This window comes from Ornithodoros turicata, chromosome 2 (assembly GCF_037126465.1).
Source record: "Ornithodoros turicata isolate Travis chromosome 2, ASM3712646v1, whole genome shotgun sequence".
Taxonomy (NCBI): Eukaryota; Metazoa; Arthropoda; class Arachnida; order Ixodida; family Argasidae; genus Ornithodoros; species Ornithodoros turicata.
Window position 1 is genome coordinate 150104732 of NC_088202.1, and position 22328 is coordinate 150127059.

Sequence of the window (22328 nt, forward strand, 5' to 3'; positions counted from 1 at the left end):
AATTTTCCTCAGGGGACATTTTTTCCGGGGACATTTCTTCCAGGGAACATTTTTTCCGGGAACAATTTTTCCGGGGGCACCGTATGCTCGAATCAAAAGTTACAGAAAAACAGGTGCGTACGACGAACTCCACGGAGCTTTGAACTCCTTTCCAACAAACTCCTTTCCAGCAAACGTCTTTCCAACAAATGGCGTCGATCAAACGGCATTCGACCAAACGACGTTCGATGAAATGGGCGGACACCCAGTTTTAGTTTAGTAGTAGTAGGATAGACTTGTTGAGTATTAATACAGGGAATAAATCATTTCACTCAACTCCGCTTTAGATAACGTACTTTCGATCACTTAGGCGGAAAACAAAAAGTAAGAGTAGAGATGAATGTGTTATTGCATGTGTTTATTGCACACGACGACAATCACATTCGGGTTGCCAAATCTCCTCTAAAATTCATTGAGTGGGTGGTACAAGTCATTCACTGGCAATCACCCACCATGCACTTTCTTTTTGTAAACTGTCCCTAAGAGTCTAGGCAGCTAAGACGCTCAGACTTGCAAATGCAGGTTGCAGTACATCAGTGCCACTAGTGTTCCGTGAATTTTGGGAGCAAGCCTTTTTTTTCAGAACCTGCCATTTTTTTGGTCAATACACCCAATAAGGGTGTAATATGTGGCACCCCTGTTACACCCATCATTGGGGTGTAGCATTTACACTCATAAGGGTGTGAGTTATCGAACACTCAGTTTACACTCATAGGAGTGTAAAAAAATTACTGCTGCAGGTGACATTTTTTCCAGGGCACGTTTCTTCAGGGAACATTTTTTCCGGGGACATTTCTTGCGGGGATATTTTTTGGGGAACATTTTTTCCTGGACCCGCCCGAGCCTGGGACACTTACCAGCACTGATGAGATATTGATCTAAGACATTAATCTAACGACATGTTTGTGTGTGTGACTACTTCACTCTGTAGGCTGAAAACTAAAGAGGCCGAAAACTCGGAAGACCAAACTATCGAAAGCCAGAAACCACCAAGAAATGAAAAATATATATTCGAAAAGTTACATCTGCTAGTTCCACAACGCTGTGCTCAGGACAGGTATTGGGAATTAATGTGCTAAATGCTTTTTATGTATTTAAAATAACTTTATATGACCTTGTCCAGCGCATGCCACTTTTTGGCACAATCCCTCGTGTACTGGGGTTGATCTTACGATCTTACAGCTGTGTATAGAGAAAGAGCTTCTTTTGAAAAATTTAGTTTAAAAAGTGAATTTCTATGTGGATTCTTTTTCAACGTTTTATTCTTAAATTATTTATTTCGCAGACATCCTCTTGGAATTCCTTATTTTTCATCGTTTATATCATCGTCATCATGTATTTCTCTCTCTCTTAATTTTTCGGCCTTTCCATAATCCAGTCTTCGACTGTTTGATATTACCGCATTAAAAAAAAAAAAAAAACGAAAACTGTCTTTCAATTTCAACACATCGGGAGAGCGAATGATACACCACTCGGTCTCACTGGGCCTCACTAGAGCCTCACCTCCCCCAACCCTACCGTTCTTTTTACGTGCATGCGATGCGAGACGAATATCGTGTAAGTCCATTAGCAGGCTCTGTAGCAAAGTTTTCCTGGTGTATGCCGCCTATTCTCCCTATTCTCAAGGCCTTCCCATTATTTTGCAACGACCTACCCAACGTGGATCTCTCCAGACAGGTTTCACGACCTCAATTTGGCGCTTCCGCTGCCGGGGAAACCCCTTCTGGGATAGGGTGCCAGAACAGTGACTGCATTCCGCGGAACGATATGAAGTTCTCTTGTGACCGGCAATGTGGCGCTACTGTACGATGGCAAGACGGGGCAGTTCACGGAGCCGTACATACCTTAAGTTTTTTCAATATTGTGAACAACTGGAGGCATGGACATACATGAAATGGACACGTAAATATTCAAGAAAGAATTCCGCGTAAATGCTACTGATTGCATTTCACATATGTGCTACAGTAACCGAGCTACGAACTTCCAAAAGCGAGAGACCGAACTTATAAATTTTTTGCAGCTTTCGTAAGGTTTTTAAAAACTTCTGCAAAAAAAATTGCAAATGTGTCCAATGCGAATTGTTTGAAATTCGAAAATCTATCGAACAAGGCCATTTTGGTCCAAATCGGTTCAGTATTAGCTGCAAAAGATCGCATTGTTTCGCCCATAGAGAATACATGGGGCCACCGGAGGTCGTATCCCCTCTTAAGAAATTATGGAGCGTAATTGTCAGTGTGTAGCCCAGCTGCAGCTATGAGGAAAACACATGTGCTCCTGATTTGTCTCAACTGTGTTTGCTCACTAATCATCATCTTTTCTGAATTTTACCAAGGCATAGGTATGACCCAGTTGTGAGCATTAACAAAAAATTTTTGCTTAGGGTGAACACGGAGCTCCTGGACCTGTGGGACCTCCCGGAGCCCCTGGTGCCCAGGGCGACCGAGGTTTAATGGGATCTCAAGGACCTCCAGGTTTCCCAGGCCCTGTGGTCAGCAACAAAATGTTAATTGATTAGTACACACTTTCTGATTGTTATTGTCATTCACAGGGGGCTCCAGGGTCCGCTGGACCAAAAGGATCTCAAGGTGCTCCTGGATTAAAGGTACCATGCAGCTCATCAATTTTGCAAGATCACATGTATCTCCTGTTTCTTTCTCTCACCGAGCTCAGAACAAATCTTTTGTCCCGGTGGCTGTAACGAAATTGGTGGGGCAACAGCTGTTACGTACGTTATTGTGCTTATCAGTTTACAACCCCATGAGGTAGTTTCCTTTTTGAAATGCTCAGGCATTTGTTTTCAACAGGTACTGCACAGCTGACAGATTTTTAGGCACTCGAGGGCACTACTTGCGATGAATGTGGTTGATTGATTTGGGTAACCACTTATTCTTTTTCTTTTCTATAGGGCGAGCAAGGAAATGTTGGACCCCAGGGTGCCCCTGGAGAAACTGGTCCTCAGGTATGTATGTCCCAAAGGATGGCATGAGCATAACGTGAGCATATTTTTTCTGTTGTCTTTACAACAGGGTATACAAGGTCTTCCAGGCCCAAAAGGTCCACGTGGAGAAACGGGGATGAAGGTCAGCCTCTTCGCATTAGTAAAAAAATTGCATTATGTGAGAAGAACCAGTGAATCCCATATGTCTGAAATGCTACTACAGACGAACCTCGATATAACGAAACTCACTGGTACAACAATTTCTTTCGTCTTCTGTGCAAAGACTGGGAGGTAACACGGGTTCGAACACGGGTGCTGTCTGCAGTTTTCCCAGAGCTTCCCGGTAGGCTTTCCAGACGAATGTCGGCACCATTCCCCTGAAGTCTGCCCAGGATGATTACTGAATATGAAGCATACTGTGTTCACTTATATCATCAAGACTGTAGTGCTCCACCGGTGTTGCTTTTGTAATGTTGCTACACTGTAAAGGAACTGGTCATTGGCAGTGTTGTACCAACATTGCAATATCACATCAGTATTGCAATGTTGTTTCAATAACATCATTGCAGCATAACGAAAGCGGTGATTAGCAACATAACATCAGTATTGCACGCCAATATTGGTGCAATGCCACTGCAACAATTTGTGCTGACTGGGTGGGTATGTCTCCTCCCGAAATTCGTTTTTTTATTTGACAAATGTATCAAATTGTGCTTCAAAACACTTTTCAGTAGAAGAGTTTTTTTCCCTGACTTTCTAAACTCTTTTTAAAGAAAGGATTCAAAAGATTCGTGGATTCGCAGGACCTTCCTCGGATTCAGATTCGGATTTGAGAAATTCTGAATTCGTCCCATCTCCAGTTAGGACATTATTCTTGCATCCAGAGGACATTCGGTGTTGTTGGGGATGTTATCATCTGTTACTCCATAAGTGAGTCTTGTACTTTCTAGGGAGACACTGGGTTTGTTGGAGCTCCAGGAAGGCCAGGAGAGCCTGGCAGGCCAGGTGAGCCTGGAAATCCAGGGCAACAAGGCCCTCCAGGACCTGTGGGCATCAAGGTAAGTCTCACTTTTCAAAATACTATGTGTACAGAGTAAGGTCCCGAGTTCTCCGCGATTCCGCAAAATTTCATGGAATCTGGAATTCATTGCGGAATCCTTCGTTTGGCACGAAATTCCGTGGAAATCTGATTGGGTCGAAGGATGCGACTGGCACAATGTGGACAGTTACTACGACCTGCAGCATCGCAGGAGAACTATTGCACACTCACGCAAAATAGCGTCAAATAAGCTCCCAACTGCTACAAGGTACACAGATCCTTCAACATATTTGCTCGCATATTTTGCGCCAGCGCATGACTTGCGCATCGCATAATTTTTAGTTTATCATTAATAATGATAAGAAAACAAAAAATTGCGTAATTTGCTCACCTGCGTTTTCGTGCACATATAACTGGCACACGTGTCTCATCGACCGTGGCGATTGTTTTTCACAACGCTGTCAGAGTGCTACTGAAGTTATATTGCAGTGTTTTTGTTTTATTTGCGCACATTTTTGGGTGATGGTCCGCTGATGTGATGGACAATACTGTCACTCGAACTACGAAACACAGAAAGAAACGCTAGACATAGCTTACACACACACAACACGCACAACATGACAAAGTTTGTGAACATAGCGTGCTTTCGGTTACCAAGTGCGCACTAGCGGCGCCTTCCAGCAGCATCTCGACGTATTTCACTGGTATATGAGCGGTAGTGGGCTGCCGTTTTGCCTCCCTACCGTCGGCGGTTGCGTGGTATTTGGGTGTTTCTTTCACGCTTGTGCAATGCAGTGATAACGTCAATATCGGCTTCGCCAAGAGCCTACATGACATGCAAATTTTGAAATTTTGCACCATGTGAATATTGTAACGAACATTCCTGCACAATTTGCACATCACTTTTCCGACTTTTGTAGGGAGAGGTGCGCAAATTTTGCGAGTAAATATGGTAATTGGGTTTTGGAAGGGAATTAGGGACTTGCTCTCAATTTAGCATCTATTCTGATAAAATATATCTACTCCTATAAACTTTGCAGATGCTAGAATATCTCTTAGCAGGTATAAAATGATTGTAGCCAACAAGAGCATTCGATGTCAGGGGAGAACACAAGATGTCATGTAATGCTGAAGTTTATAAAATATTTTTTGTACCCACATAATTCAAGAAAATAGTGTTTCCTGCTTCAAGCAGCCGTTGACTCCTTTCCGCGGAAAATTGTGCAATTTACGCTTTATAATATGATAATATTTATTTATAGGAAGAAAAAATATGGAGCGTCTGATATATCTTAGTTCAGTTAAGTGGGGGTAAGTCAACTCGTACCCGTTACCACACTGCACCCACAGATGTGTCACCCGTGGAGTGTAAACCTACACTTTTCCCGCAGCACATAGCGTCAGGGCAAACAGCAAAACTGCGAAATGAACCACAAAGGGAACAAAACACATCCATAATGATGGTTAGTGCATGACTGATATGGTAACAGCTATAGTAGTCAAATCTGGCCACGATATTGTGAGATGATCAGCTGGTGTGTTGCCAGATATAATTTCAATGAGGGCATGCTGATTCGCTTGATGTTCCGTGTCAAACTACAAAAGTGCTCTGGTGAAAGGTCAGATGACCATGGGATGAGCAAAAAAGTTAACTTTTGGTTCTGTCCATTAAAACTTGGAAATACCGAAATCGATGAGTAACGATGAAAGATGGAAGTCACTGAAAAGGTTAGCCAGCTGTAGGACTCGAACCCACATCTTCTGGATTATCGGTCCAGGACTCTACCAATTGAGCTTAACTAATAACACCACTCCCCAGTAACTTCCAATTCCGTGTCATCTGAATGGACAAACCAGCCACTCTCTCTCACTCATCCTCCTTTCTCTCATGTTCTCTCGATGAGTAAGTTAAGATGACAGAAGGTTAGTTTTGGGGGTGCGGGTACACCTGCCTATTTTACCCGCAAAACTGCACCAGTATCTGCTGGTAACCGCAGGTATGACTAAACTGTAGGCTCTTCTTCTGCAGAGCAGAATTTGCACTTCCAAATCTTTCAAAAACAAGGATCATGAGCCTAAGCAAATAGGCATCAAATTTCTTGAGTGCCTTTGCGTACTCACCAGCTTTTGCCCCTTTGTCATTGTTTTCATCCGTTGACATCATGAAAAGAAATTGGACTAGCTTGGAATTGTTTTACTGAGTGGAACCCCCGAGACGCAGGAATGAAAAATGGGATGACACAATACAGTCTCTGACACAGCAGCGTTTATTTCCAAACCAAACTACTTGGGTCAAAAAATTTGAGGAGAGAAGAAAGAGGCGCCACAGATATTACACAATTTCTTCTTTTCTTAATCTCCAGTAACTCAAGAATCAACCTCTCCTCCTTGTAATGCCTATTATAACACTGTTAGTAATGTTCAGCACACTGAATGTTATACATTGTAACTTGGTGTACGCTAACCATATGAAAGTCCTTGGGTGAAATATGAGAATGATATGGCAATCCACGATGATCCCGTTACCTCGTTTCTGAGTAGTTAGTTGCTTGCTTGGGTATGAGCTGCTACATGATTCTGTTAGGGTGTACGTGGGACCTCAATGGTGAAAAGGACCAAGCAAGACGTGACTGACAGTAAAGCTCACACAGGTTTAATGAGAATGAGAACAAGTGTCACGAGACACGCGGCTGTTTCAGCACTCAGCTGATAAAGATGAGGATGTAAAACACACATGTGCTGCCCCCATAAACGACACATTGTCAATATTATTAACACTCCCCCTCAATGTGCTGTCACCCAGTGTTCTGTGAACTAACCAAGACCTAACTGGCTCAGAAAGCTGAAGAGCTCTCATTCCGTTCGGGACCTTCGTCATGATGTCAGCGTGATTATCTGATGTCTTTACATACTCCAGTCGCAATTTTTCTTCTTCAATCTTTTCACGTAGGGAAAAATGACGGAGTTCAATTGTTTTTTTTGTGTTTTTTTTTGCTCTGATGTCACTTGATTTGTCACGACTGCAATTGCTCCCTGGTTATCCACGAACAGAGTATGAGGCTCTTTTATAAATTTCCTTGCTCCAAGCTCTTCAGTAAAGTGCTGTAGCCATAGAACTTCTTTGGGTGCATGACACATTGCAATTGATTCTGCCTCTACAGTCGATAAAGTGGTTGACCTCTGCTTCTTGCTGCTCCAGGAGACAGTTGCTCCAGCCATGGTGAACACGTAACCGTTAAAAGATGGTCTGTCCATGCAGTCACTTACCCAGTCTAAGTCAGAAAAGGCCTTCATGCCATTTCCTGTTCTCTGGAACGTTAATGAGTAGTCCTTCATTTGTTTGACGTAGCGCAGAATACGTTTCACGCCATTCCAGTGTTCTTCAGCTGGGTTCTCGTTGAACCGACTCATATAGGCCGCAGAGAACGCTAAGTCTGGCCTTGTACCCCCGGCGAGGTACAACACTCCTCCAACTGCTTGGCGGTATTTATGAGAAAGCGCATTCGTCGTCCGCCCTTCTTTGGATGTTTTCCAGAACCTCATTCTTAGGTCCAGTGGCGATGAAGCTCCTTTTGCGTCTTTCATCCCGAAGGTGTTCACGATCTCTTTGGCGTAGGCTTTTTGATCAAGAGTCAGTCTTCCCATCTTGGTGACATTGAATTCTCATTGAGAGTATGTAGTTTGCCTCACCAAGATCTTTGACTTCAAAGACGTTCCTCATGCTCTCCTTGAGGTCCTTGCACTTTGTGTCATTCTTTACAAGAATCAATATGTCGTCCACATATACCCTGACAATAATGCCTTCTTCAATGTTGAAATAGACACACGGATCTGCTTTTGATCTCGATAGCCCCTCACTCTTTAAAAATTTGTTCAGTCGCATATTCCACTCTCTTCCTGACTGGCACAGTCCATATAAACTCTAGCTTCTTCAGAAGACAAATGTCGTTCTTCTTCCCTTCGTGGAACGGGACAGTTGTTCCATGTATATGGTTTCCTTTAATGTACCATTCAAGTAAGCTGCGGTTATATCAACCTGGTGTACAGTCCATCCCCATTCGACTGCTAATGCAGCAATATGCGAATCGACTTCAATTTTATAACTGGGGAGAAGGTTTTGTTGAAATCTACTCCTTTAACTTTGGAGTATCCACAAGCAATGCGTCGAGCCTTGTATCTTTCTAGATCTCCATTTTCCTTGTATTTTTTTCGAATTACCCACTTGCACTTCACAACGCGTCGATCCTTTGGCCTCGGAACTACTTCCCATGTACCGTTCCTCTTAAGCTCCTCCTGGATGGCGTCCCTCCAGGTGCTTTCATCGGGCATAGACGGTAGTTGGATCTGGTATAAAGTCACTGCGCTTGACTACGCAGCAGTAATTCGGTTGCGGCTTGGGTGCTAGTCGCTCTGAGTGTCTTGGAATATGGTTTGAATCTGATTGCGGTGTGTCTTCATTATTTTCTTCAATTTGTACCTCGCAAGGGTTCGTCGCACTTGTACTGATTCCTTCTGACCTTCCCCTTGCTTGCTGCTTGCGGTGCTGGTAATTCATCATCCTCAAGGTTGACAAATACAACTCCGTCGTCGGTTTTCTGTGTTTTGAGTCGCTGCTGTGGATTCCTCATTGACACGTTCTCTGGTTTTGGATGGAAAACTGTTTTTGTCGAAGACGACATCCTGGCTCACGAAGAATCTGTCATTTCTCCAGACCGGGGCTTGTACCGCTAAACTCCCTCAGGGTAACCAACAAGTGCACATTCGACTGCCCCTTGGGGTCTAACTTTGTTCTTTTTCGCTGCTTGCTCTGTACAGCCCAAGCCTTGCACCCGTAGACTCTGAGGTAGTCAGCGTTGGGTTCTCTTCCTACCCATATTTGCTTTGGAGCCAGATCACCTACAGCTTTTGACGGACACTTGTGTCATAGGTATATGAGCTGCTGTAACAATAGCATCCGTCCAAAAGGCTTTGGTGAGTCCTGACTCGATCAAGAGGCATCTCGTCATGTCTAGTAACGTCTGATTCATCCTTTCCGCAACCCTGTTTCGTTGTGGCGTTCCAGCAACTGTCAGCTGATGCCGTATTTCATGCTTGACCAACTAACTGTTGAAGCTTTTTCCTGTGTACTCACCACCATTGTCACTGCGAAGAACTTTGATGGTAGTACTATGCATATTCTCAGCCATGCGTCTGTATTCGTCAAATTTTTCTAGAGTTTCATGCTTCGTCTTTATTGGATACACGACAGTATACCTCGAATAGTCATCAATGAAAGTTAGAGTAGTTTGACCCTCCTTTTGACATTGGTGTAATCCTTCCCACGAAATGAATTAGCTCCAACGGTGCTTTTGCGTGACGTCGCTACAAGGAAAGCTGCTCCTCCTTAGTTTACGTAGCGTACATATCGAGCACCTTTCTTCTCCACTGCATGGGCTTTCTCTGCAAAGTTGGCGTACAGCATCCTGATGTAGATGACCTAGCCGACGGTGGAACAACGATGCGTCCACTGCGTGCCTTAGTTTAGACAGCTTCGATGCTGAGTGCAGTTCTTCTACTTTGTATAACCTTCCTGTTTGTACTGTTGTTAGAACCAGCTCGTTATTTTTCTCTCGTACTTCTGCTTTTCCATCGTTGAATATGAAAGTAAATCTAAGCACCTCAATTCTTCCGAAGATTGCCATCTAAGTCTGCCACATATAAAACGTCTTTAAGTGTGAGGTACGTTCCGTTGTACTTCTTTGGAAGCTCAAATTCTACTTCATCTTTACCAAGAACTTGCATGACTTCTTTGTTTGCTGCTTCCACTGCTGGAGTGTACGAGTAAAATCTGAGAAACTTAGTCCTTTCCGACGTCATGTGGTCAGTTGTGCCTAGAGCTAGAAAAATTGGCGAAGCCCCCCCCCAAAAAAAACACGGAAATTTTTGGGAAAAAAAAAGTTTTCTTCGGGTTTTTTTCTCGTATCCGGAAAAATTGCCCAAAATTTCTAGGCGACAAAATTTAAAAATGTAAATTTTCGTGCCTTCGATGCGTTCCAACCCGCCAACAGTGCCTTAGGTGCCACCAATCCGCAACTCCCACAGATTTATAAAGGAGGAAAAAATGAAATCCAGCAAGAGAAATTCTACGATAACTCAATTGGAAGTTCCCTTCTTTTCGAGGCTCGATCTGGATGGATGGATGGATGGATGGTAGGGGCACCCCTGGCGGGCCTCTTTGTAACGAGGGTCCAGCAAACAGCGAACTGTGCGGACATGCCAATAAGTTTCCTGCATTTCAATTTCAATGCCCTTTCAATTTTCAATGTTTCTTTTCATTTGCGTCCCTGTCTTTCTGTGGTTCATATTTGGCTTCCGGTTCATGTGGTGGCGCTGGCCTCTTCTCCGTTGACTTTGTTTGGTACTTCGCGTATGTGTAGGTTACAACTGCCTTCGTTGCCCGGTACTATTTCGTAGTTTGTTGTCGTTGAGCTGGGTCCTGTTTGTACTGGGGTATTCTCCTTGGCGCGCTCCTGTTTCTGTCGTTCCTCTCTGTTCAGTGTCATCCACCGTCTCAAACGGCGTTTCGTTGCTGTCACCTCTGCGTCCTCTCCGCTGGTCGCATAGAAGCCGAGTGCTTCTTCTATAGGGCATGTCCGTTTACCTCCCAGGGCGACGGAGTCCAGTACAACATGCAATATGTTCTCCACAAGTCCTTCCTTGCATAACTGGCAGTGAGCATCGATGGGCTCAAACTTGCTCCTCCACTCCCTTGTGTGCAGCACTCCACACCTTGCCTCAAACAGTCTACCGCTTTCCTGGGAGTTATCGTAGAGCCCAATGACATTTGCTATACGTGTCTTCTCCGTCCTATAGATTTCCAATGCGTTTTTTTTCTCCATGCTTGTTCTCCATGTATCTGTTTCTCTTGTTGCAACTTGTTCTCGAATTTCTTTGTCCGACAATCCTGGTGATGCCCTTTCTAGGAGCATAACAGGGATATTGTACTTAGCTTCTAATTTTCGCGTTCTAAGATTCCACCGAGTAGAAATTCCCGCAAACAACATCATTTTGTATATTATTCTTGGCCATCTGTGCTCTTCCATGTTCATCAGCCTGTTTTCGAATGTCGCTTTGCTACTTGTTTCCCTTGCTTCAAATGTGGAGAGGCCAAGGTCTCCTATTACAGCTTCATTGGGTGTTGATCTGTGTCCTTTCAGTGCCATTTTTCCAATTTCTCGTTGTTTCCGTTCAAGAAATTCTCTGGTACTGGCAGATATGCACAGTACTGCATTAGCATACGTTATTGTGGGCACCACGACAGTTTTCCAAACTTCCCGTACCACTAGTGTGTAGTTAAAGCTCCATCGTGCCGTCCTATTCAGATATCCAATTGCTCTTTGTACTCTTCCTCTTAGCTTTTGTTCATACTGTTGGAATCCATGGAATCCATCTGGAGTACTCCGTAGTACCAGGGAGTGGTGGCAGAGGATAAGAGCTCAGAAGCCAACAGAGTCCAGACTCCAGGAAGCCGACAACGACAGTCTGCGCCATCCGTGGAGTGAACACTGAAACAATTGAGCATATTGTCTTGTGGTGCCCCCTAATCTCCCCCGAAGCGGCGACAGACTCCCTCTCTGAAACACTCGGTTTTGGAACCGACGAATATATAGTCAGAACGAAAAAGAGACTAGAATTTTGGTGGAAGAATAGTGAGCAAGATGGAACACATTAACTGTTAGAACTCCTATTAGAATCTGGCTAGGACGCGCAGTACACGCTACGCAGTCACTGTGGGACTGTCAATCTGGATTATGGTATTGTGGGACTATTCCCATGTCTACGAGTTTTACCCATGGTTTTCAGTAGAAACGCGGGTCTCTGCACTGTAATCGGTACTCCGGGACTGCCAATCTGGATTATGGTATTGTGGGACTATTTCCATGTGTGCGGGTATCACCCATGCTTTTCATTAGATATGCGGGTTTCTGCATTGTAGTGGGATACTGTGGTACTGTCAATCTTGACTACGATATCTTGGGTCTATAAGGGCGTCTACGGGTATTCCGCATGCTTTTCATTAAACATGCAGGTTTCTGCACAGTAATGGGATACTGTGGGACTGTCAATCGCAATTACGATACTGTGGTACTATTCCCATGTCAATGGGTATTACCCATGCTTCTAATTAAAAACGCGGGTTTCTGTACTCTAATGGGATACTGTGGGAAAGTGTTTCTGGACTACGTTATTGTGGGACTATTTTCATGTCTACGGGTATTACCCATGCCTTTCATTCAAAATGCGGGTTTCTGCACTATAAGGGATACTGTGGGACTGTCTATTTGGATCACTGTATCCCAATACAGGGCAAAACCAGCATATTTAATGAAAAGCTTGGGTAATACCCGCACACATGGGAATAGTCCCACAATATCCTAAACCAGATAGAGAGTCCCACAGTACCCGGCTATACTGCAAAATCCCGCACTTTGAATAAAAAACATGGGTAATAACTATAGACAGGGAAATAGTGCCACAATATCGTAATCCAGATTGACGCACCCGCAGTATCCTATTACAGTGCAAGGAACCGCGTTTTTAATGGAAAGCGAGGGGAATATCCGTATACATGCATATAGTCTCAGTATATCGTAATCTAGATAGACGGTCCCACAGTATCCTATTACAGAGCAGAAACCCGCACTTTTAATGGCAAGCATGGGTAATACCCGTAGACATGGGAGTAGTGCCACAATATCGTAATCAAGGTTGACAGTCCCACAGTATTGCATTGGAGTGCAGAAACCCGCATTTTGAATGAAAGGCATGGGTAATACCCGTAGATATGGAAATAGTCCCACAATATTGTAATTGCGATTGGCAGTCCCACATATCTCATTACTGTGCAGAAACCCGTATATTTAATGAAAAGCATGCGGAATACCCGTAGACGCCCTATAGACCCAGGATATCGTAATCAAGATCAACAGTCCCACTTTATCCCATTACAGTGCAGAAACCCGCATATCTAATGAAAAGCATGGGTAATACCCGTACACATGGGAATAGTCCCACAATATGGTAATTCATATACACAGTCCCACAGTATCCAATTACAATGCAGAAACCCACGTTTTTAATGAAAACCATGGGTAAAACTCGTAGACATTGCAATAGGCCCACAATACCATAATCCAGATTGACAGTCCCACAGTATCCCATTATGGTGCAGAAACCCACATTAATAATGAAAAACATGTGCAATACCCGTAGACTTGGGAATTGTCCCAAAATACAAAAAAAGTCATGCAGCCCACACATAGTCACGTGGATTAAATTGCATGAGAAATGGATTAAATTATGTGAAATGAGGATTAAAATTAATGAAAGCAGGGTTAATTCGGATGACAAAAGGATTAAATGCCATGGTAAGGATTAAAATGTACGACAAGAGGATTAATAACGGCGGGAAAAGCTGTAGTTGCGCCGCTGTCCAAATGCCAAATGTGCCTTCTCTCTTTGCCCGTTTTCTTCGCACATAACGCCTTATGAGTCACTTCCTTCGCCTGCGATGTACCGTCTCGCTTCGGAGGTTGATTCCTGTCGTCAGCATCATCTGCTTCGCAGTTTCTTGCGGTGTGACCAAACCTCCCACATGCAAAACATCTCGCACGTCATTTTGTTGACTCAGGAGCTCCTCTGGACATCTTGTTGTCACTTCCTTTCTCCAAGGCTTTTTGATTGTCATCTTTCCTCTGACTGTACTTCTTGAACATGCCCTTGGTCGCAAAAGCCTTTGCATCACCATCAGGATCTGCCACCTGTTCTTCGTCGCACCGTTGTTTCCGGTTCTCTTCAACCAATAGTCTTGCTTTAGCTTCTCTCGTCGTAAGAGTGGCTTCGTCTTGTTCAAGCTTCAAAATAAGTGGTTCGTAGGCTTCCAGTAAACCTATACGCATGACCAAAGCAACTTCTTTATCTGTTAATCCGTAACCTCCTGTGGACAGTTTTCTGTGAAGATCAGTTCACCGGCTCAAGTACCCCACCATAGGTTCTCCATGCTTTTTCTTCATGTTCACAAAATCGCGTAAGAGCCGCAAGATATGCAGTGGTCCATCCTTTGTATGTATCCCATGCAGGATTTCCCACGCCTCTTTTGTAGATGAACACGCTCCGATGTCGTCCAGATAGGTTTCCTCCACCACAAAGAAAAGAAATATGAGGGCCTTGTTATTAGCCTTCCTGTCGTCATCCGTCTTCTCTTTGAACCATAATGACACCACCAATGTTTGGCAACTTCCCTGACACTAACACACAACTAATGACACCACCACGATGTTTTCTCCTGCTTTTTGTTTGACCCTGCGGAGCAAGTTGAGCGGAAACACGTGCGGCAATGCTCGAGTGTGTTTATTTCTATGAAAAATATTACGTACAGAGAAAATTTGTGTGTTAATCATCAAGTCAAATTCCCTGGTTTCACAGAACGTTCATAACTGAAAAATGTTTAGATGGCTTTTTCTGTGCTCCTATAATCAACTAAAAACGTTAAAAGCCCACTGCAGCGTACCATAAAAAGAGATACACAACACAACACATCACTGTGATGTGTTGCGTCGCCTCTTTTAATGTTCCCCTGCACTGGGTTTTTAATGCTTTTATCATGGACTGCAAAACAGCTCGCTTTCTTACACTTTTTAATGAAGAGTTTACACATTTCGGTGAGTGAGATACCATAAAAAACATTTTGTTCTCAGTTAAATTGGACGTTTTAAGGTTGCACCTATCAATTAATAATAAGTAATAAGGAAAGTGTCGTCAGCATAAAGAAACACTTTAGAATATATCACACAGCATGCAAATTGGGGCGGGTGTATAGAGGACGGATGGTGAACGAGGGACTCCTGGTTTGAACAACGAACAAGTCAGTTTACTACAGTATTACTACACTTGGTCAGATTACATACTTCCTTCCAAAATCACAACAAAAAACATAAGCGATAATTCCAATACGTTAAAACCACATATCTGAAGTACGACACAAATCTGCACACAGGCTACTAATTTCTGTAAAGTTAGTTAGGCTACATGGCCACAGTAAGTCACAGTATACAAAACAGTCAACTCTTTTCAAAGAGACTGAGCTGTGGTGGATATGGGAGTCCTCGGCCACGGTCCAACCATTCCCTTCTTCAATGGGGGTTCCTCCTACCTCCCTCGTAGACACATAAATCGCTTTTGACTTTCCTCACACAGGGACATCATACATTGCACAACTTGACTCCCCCTACAGTACTCTGCCCTTCTTCATCAATCCTCCAACTTCTGTTACACTATCGTCCACACACTGAATGTACCAACCTGCACTCATAGGAGAACCGGCACCACCACTTTCACTACACCTTTCGCTTTTGCTGGCCACAGGACAAGTGACCCCCATGGTACTCCCAAAGAGTGCCCCACTTTCACTGGTTGAAAACTGGTCGCTGTGTGGGTTATGTTCCTAGAAACCAGCTCATAATCCTTTGGAATGTATTAGAACTACCTCCATTCCTGCTCTCAAATAGCCACTTTGGCCCTCAAAATGAACACATAGTCTTGTCCAAGGGCTGCTGTTAAACTTGCATTTCACGACCACTACAAAAATGTTTTAAAAATAGTGACATAAATTTAAAACACAATATTTGGTGTACTGTGAGAGAATATTCGATGAATTTAGGAAGGTCATTTACGTATACGTATCAAAAATGCAAGAGGACCCAATATTGATCCTTGGGGAACCTCGATATTAGAGATCACAGGAGGCGAAAATGCAGGGCCTTCAAGGTTCATTCATTAAACATCCATTCACTGTTCGGAAATCGACAGTTCATAAACTAAGGGGGAAAACGAAGGAAGGTGTTTTGTTTTTTTAGGAAGGAAGGTACTGTTTATGAAGGAATTCGTAAATCTCGGATTGCCTGTATTTGTGGGTATTCAGAAGTGTCTAAATTTGTTTTGCATAGGATGAAAGCCAAACTACATGGAGCAGTGATGTGTTTGATGCTCACTTATTTGCATAGTCTCATGTTTCTTCTGCTTCGCGTGTCCAATTAAGATGTGCATTAATGTAAGAAAATACCTTGTGTATTTACAACATTTTATTGATGTTGCAAATGGTGCTAGAACTTTCTAAGCAGCCTTATGCAAATGTGTATAATCACATTGATGCAGTTCCCGTGCTTTGAAAAAAGCGTAAAACAAAAATGGATGTCTGTAGGGCTCTCCAGGAGACACTGGTAAAGTAGGAGCACCAGGACCGATAGGAAACCAGGGACTTCCTGGCCTTCCCGGTCCCAAGGGAGAGTCTGGTTCGGAGGGCCCCAGTGGATTACCGGGACCTTCTGGTCCTCCTGGCCCCCCTGGAGAACGAGGCATTCCTGGATTACCTGGTCTTCAGGGGCCTCCTGGACCTGCTGGACAAAGAGGACCTCAGGTAGAATTTTTTTTCACTGTGCTTTGTTTGAGTGGCAGGGGAATAAACAATTTTAAAACCAGGCCCATCTTGATTGTATCAAGATAAAGTGGACTTCACTCTAATCAGACGTGCTAAACAAAACTTTATCATGGTTGTTTGAATTATCCAGGAATTAACCAGGCGTGAATTAACGAGCTTTTACTGAGCTATTGAGACAGTCGACCCTAGAAACTGAAACTGATGTGGGACCACAGTGATGAATTTCCCAAAAAGCTTCATGCATAGGCTAAAAGTACTTTATATAGAGTATGTAGTAAATAAATAACTCAGCAGCATGCCCTTATTACAGGGAGAGAGAGGCCAGGAAGGCAAGCGAGGAAACGATGGCCAGCCTGGTTCTCAGGGCCCTGTTGGAGCACCGGGTGCGCCCGGTGTCCCAGGTGACCAGGGACCCCCGGTAGGTAATATACTACCTTGTGAAAGCACCTTCTCTGATTGATATTGTGAAAGCACCTTCTCTGATATTGCAGGGTCATCCGGGTAAACACGGACCTCCGGGAATTATGGGACGACCTGGTGACAAAGGCCCTGTTGGAGTTCCTGGACAGCCAGGCCCACCGGGAATACAAGGCCTACAGGTGAGCAAATGTGTGCGGATATTTAGATGGGCTGGTTGGTAAAACAACTCTTTTCGTAATGGTAGAGTGATTAGGCCAAATCAGTTTTGAATAAAGAAATCGCCCAACAGTGGAAAAGCGAGAGTGCTCTAAGTCACCTGTATTCGCCACACTAGTCAGCGATTTCCACTTGAAACATGCATCTGAAAGCATGCTCCAGAAGGTGCTGATATACGAAGGGTGTTCAAGTCAAACCAGGACTTTTCAGTTTTCGCAAAAGTAAAATGAACTTATAGGCGAGAAATTAGTTTTATTTTCCAACGTAATCTCCAGCTTCACTAACGCACTTGTCCCTGCGTTTCAAGAGGGCTTGCATGATAGGAGCGTAGAAATCCTTACCGGCGCGTAGCAGCCATGATCGGGCTGCATTGTTGACCTCATCGTCGCAGCTGAAGTGGCGGCGGGCCTTCAGTGACCCGAAGAGATGGAAATCGCTGGGGGCGAGGTTTGGACTGTAAGGGGGATGTGGCAGCAACTCCCAGCCAAGTTCCTGTAAGGTGCATGTCGTGAGATGCGCGGTATGCGGGCGTGCATTGTCCTGTAGGAGGAGGACTCCTTTTGGTGATGAGGCCCGGCCGCTTTTGCTTCAGCGCCTTATGCACATCCCTGAGAACCTGGCAGTATTATGCACTATTGATCGCACTATATGCACTATTGATATCGGGACGTGTGATCCGTTGGTCATTGAGGATCAGGCGCTCCACAAGTTGGATGTTCTCAGGTACTCTGACACTGGGCTCTGATCCGCCTCGGGCGTGGTCGTCCTGCACTGATGTACGGCCGTCTCGGAACCGTTTGCACCACTCAAACGCTTTGGTGCGGCTAAGTGTATCGTGGCCATACTGAGCCTGAAGTCTTCTGTGAATTTCAGATGACTTTACGCCTTCATTCACGAGAAACTTCATGACAATTCGCTGTTCGATGTGCGCGCTCACCTCGTTGTCGGCCATCTTGTCCAGCACGTGCCTTCTGTTTTGCACAAACTTTGGACCACCGCGTGGTGAATGACGAAAAAGAAGTAGCGCAAGCTATTTGTACACTCAGGAGACAGAAAGTCCCGGTTTGACTTGAACGCCCCTCGTATTTACAGTCGCCGTCCGATTTTTCGGACTCGGCGGGGATCGCGCAAGAGTCCGAATAATCGAGCAGTTCGAAGAAACGAATTTTGCTTCAAAATAAACTTTACTAAGCCCTAGTAGGCTGGAAAAATTTGTCGATGCTTTCCTAACGCGCTTCCAGCTCTGCCTGATAACATCAGCTTCTATTTCCCGCAGCGACATTTCGTCACTGTAAGTCTGACAGAGGCACCGCCGTCATCAAGTCCGCAAGTCGGCTTCACCTAACGCATGCGTGCTTTAGGTGAAGCTCGCTTTACAGAGCTGTCGCGCGACTCGCGGGCGGACAGCACGTGCTGGGCCGTTGTCCAAAAACGAAGACGCAAAAGCGCTACGGCAGACCTCTTCTACTCAGAGGAATGGAAAATCAACAATCATCACTGCCTATTTTTTTTCTTCAATATTCTAGTTGGTTGATTTCTTTTGATACGAATTTCAGATGATACCAATGTTTTCCGTCACCCCATGAGAGAAATTCGCGGGTTGGGCAAACAGAGTCCGAAATATCGAGCGACGGAGCTGCACGACGTCCGAAATTTTGGACGTTCTTATACATCATCTCTATGGGACCCGCGGCCGTTCCGCGAACGAGTCCGAATAATCGAGCATGTCCGAAAAATCGGTAGGCGACTGTACATGGTTTCTATCATCCTGGAAAACTGGGAATTGTCAGGAGATTTCGATGCAACTGGAAAAGGTAGGGGATTGTCAGGGAAGTTGCCAAAAAGCCGCTCAAGACAGGGAGAAAGAAGATGAGTGACGATATGCAGCGAATCACGAGTGCCGATCGGAGCGTTTCAAAGACCATGCCACATCAACGTTGCCGCTAGCAACAGTTCACCAACACGACACACTCAGAGGCGGGAATGTAGGGCAGCCACACTAATAGGTGGAGCCTCAAGTTTTATGCCTTCACCCAATTCTTCCCCAAATTTGCACCACGAATTGAAGATTGCCTCTTCAGGGTGAAACCCGATTTTTACCGCCAAATTCTCCTCACTGAAACCTCTGTTGGAATGCACGCCAACTTGTTTGGCAGAAAGTACTTTTAGTTTGAGTCACTGAGCCCGATTTCTCTCAAATATAGCATACTGGAAGTTTTTCTGCCCAAATTTACATGAATTTAGAGTACACATTTATTTACCCAATTTTTACTCCTCAAATTTAGAAAAAAAATATTTCCAGAGAACTTGAGGCTCTACTAACAAGTGACCCTTAACAAAGACAGACAAGGGTCATAAATGAAGCACAGTACAAAGCCTGCCTACTGCTGAAAGACGATTTTGTTCTCTTTTATGGTGTGGAGAAACATGTTTTTACTCTTTTTTTGAAAGCTCTGTTTTATGAGTGATCTGTACCAAAACACAGATACAAGGCACCAACTTCCCTTTTGTTTTGGTCATGGAATTGGCTTGAAATAGACAGTGGAAACGTGGAAAAGTCAGGGAATTAGAAAGGATACAATTGGGTAGACACCCTGCTGTTGGTAGGCAACCATGACACAAGAAAGATGTGGACTGCTCCACAGGTAAAGGCCCAGCTTTCACTTCACTCTGGCTTGCCGATGTGCTTCTTGTTGTCTCTTCCAGCCTCTTTCATTTTGTAAGGCTCACAGCCCCACATTTCTTGTGAACATTTGTTACAAAGGAATGTATGGATATCACAGATAGATATCTACTCGGTACCACCCACACATACAGGCTATGCTTAAATGTCGAGTGTGATGCTGGTGTACAAACTGAAAGGGGGCAAAGAACCTCTTGATTGCTAAAGGTTTATTACTGTGTTCCAGGGTTTACCTGGGTCACCTGGTCCATCAGGTCCTACTGGGGAACGAGGTGAAAGAGGCGAAACAGGTCCTAGAGGTGTACAGGGTTCCCAGGGCCTGAGAGGCCCTCCTGGAGCACCAGGAGCTCAAGGAACAAAGGGTGACAGGGGCATCCAGGGCGAACAAGGTCCAAAAGGACACCGTGGTCTTGCCGGGCTACAGGGATTACCTGGTCCGATGGTGAGCAAAAATAATTTCTGTGACTGAAAATGTTGCCAATAACAGTTACTACATATTTCGCATAACTCACATATTTCGAACTCTGAGGGGATCGCAAAATAGTTTGATATATTCATAATTCGCTGCATCACTTGTGCTATATTACCGAAGTACCCGCGCTTAACGCTAATCCCATCTGCATTCATGACAGATGTTGAAAGTAGCATAAACACTTTATTTTGTAGAGGAGGTGGTGTCCCTCTACACCTCTGTCCCTCTACCGGCGGTGATGGTATGCCACGGAGAGGCGATGACGGTGGCCTATATCCATGGCCGCGCTGGTGGAACAGAGAAGCGGGTGCTCATCGTTGTCCACCAGCCGCTACAATTTTACAGCAAAAAAATCGGTGACCTTAGCTTGCGTCTTGTTGCGGGCACAGAAGTTGAGCACATGCATCTTGATCTTGTCAAGATGCTCCACGTTTGTAAGGCCGCAGCTTCCCATATCTACGCTGCAGTGACGAATCACTTGAAATGCTGAGATGAGCTCAGTGGCTGTCAGCAATGACTGTGATTCTTCATCGTCGTCAGTGCTATCTGCTTCATCGGCACTGGCTATGTCCACAAAGATGTCCGCATCTGTTCGTTCCGGAACAGCTTCTGTGGCATCGTCTACACCCGCGTAATTCATAGCGTTCTCGCATGGGAGAACGACGCCCGGAAACACGGGGTTCACGAAGTGCCCCATCCGAACACACTCACGTGCTTCTGCCACTTCTGCTTCTGCACTCCACCCCAACACCACAGTGTGCCATGCGCAAGCAACGTCACATCTGTGCGTGCAGTGCCCCTGACGCCTTCTCGTCCATGTTTTCGCCCTTTCAGCCCACATGCTCTCTCCTCCGCTGCCCTCTTTTCTCCTCTTCGAGGGTGCGCGTGCCCAAAACAGGTGGCCTTTTCAGGATCTCGACGTTCGATACTAGGGTAACCGCGGTACTGAAGTTCAAGAAAGCCGTACACTTGTACTATACTTTTACACGGAATTTTCGAGGGGATTTTTTGGTGGTTAGATATATGCAGTGATTCGAAATATGTGGGTGTATATTCATACAAATGTTGTTCATTGTGAACAACTTGACTAGATTTGAGAGAGAATATATTTTAGGGTCCTCCTGGAAGCAAGGGACCTCCTGGTGATCTCGGGCCAACAGGCAGCCCAGTAGGTGCCTTTCTCACACTTTGGAAGCATATCCTACAAGTGCATCTTTTCGCCAGGGTGCACCTGGCCCCAAAGGTCCTGCAGGTCGTGACGGATCTTCTGGACCTCAGGGTATAATGGGCCCCCCTGGGCAACGAGGGCCCCCAGGAGAGTCAGGAAAACAGGGAGTACCTGGTAACCCAGGTCCCCCAGGACCTCCCGGCAGACCGGGTGAACCTTTTGGCTATGACGCAGCTGCATTACATGCCATAATGGGTCAGGGTCAGGTGAAGGGCCCCGACCCCCTGGTAGGGGATGAACCTGCAAAGTTGTTTGACAGTAATGTCCCTGTGGAAGAGAAGAAACGAATTGTCTTTGAGTATTACAAGAAATTGGTTGAAGAGTATGAGAAGATGAGAAATCCTACAGGAGAACGTGATGCACCTGCAAAGACATGCAGAGATCTCGCCATCTCCCATCCACAGCTACCTGATGGTAAGACCATGTTCTTTAGACAGTCTATCAAGAATTGTCTCATGAAAAATTTTATTGATTTTCACTTGTGCAAATGCAGACTGCTGCCATTTGTGCTGCATGTGTTCTGTAACTTTCGTTGTTATGAGCATATATAAACAGTATAATTCTTAAGTGGGATCACATACTATGAAAACACATTACAATGTGTGCTGTCATCTCCACAGATGATTGTGCTCTATTCTGAAATCTCCTGAACAGTGGGCTCCCTTCATAATTTTTCTGTTCCTGGTGGCGGCAAAATACGGCATGTGACAGAAAAATAATTAGCGTAGCTGATGTCTTTGACTAGTGCATACACTACAGGTTCTTCCACTCATTTTAATCCATTGGCCACTCATTTCAACCCATTGGTCATCCAGTGT

At 44.7% G+C, this 22328-nt stretch overlaps 1 protein-coding gene across 4 annotated transcripts in view; it reads left to right on the plus strand.

The window, feature by feature from the left end:
• Nucleotides 1-22328, plus strand: part of LOC135386394 (collagen alpha-1(I) chain-like) — a 127956-nt gene that overhangs the window by 91434 nt on the left and 14194 nt on the right. For all 4 annotated transcript variants that reach the window (XM_064616308.1, XM_064616309.1, XM_064616310.1 and 1 more), the window contains 11 exons: nucleotides 2420-2527; nucleotides 2588-2641; nucleotides 2945-2998; nucleotides 3066-3119; nucleotides 3928-4035; nucleotides 16255-16470; nucleotides 16802-16909; nucleotides 16983-17090; nucleotides 20037-20252; nucleotides 21397-21450; nucleotides 21507-21924. In XM_064616308.1, the coding sequence (XP_064472378.1) occupies nucleotides 2420-2527; nucleotides 2588-2641; nucleotides 2945-2998; nucleotides 3066-3119; nucleotides 3928-4035; nucleotides 16255-16470; nucleotides 16802-16909; nucleotides 16983-17090; nucleotides 20037-20252; nucleotides 21397-21450; nucleotides 21507-21924 (1498 nt within the window). The remainder of the gene's footprint in view (nucleotides 1-2419; nucleotides 2528-2587; nucleotides 2642-2944; nucleotides 2999-3065; nucleotides 3120-3927; nucleotides 4036-16254; nucleotides 16471-16801; nucleotides 16910-16982; nucleotides 17091-20036; nucleotides 20253-21396; nucleotides 21451-21506; nucleotides 21925-22328) is intronic.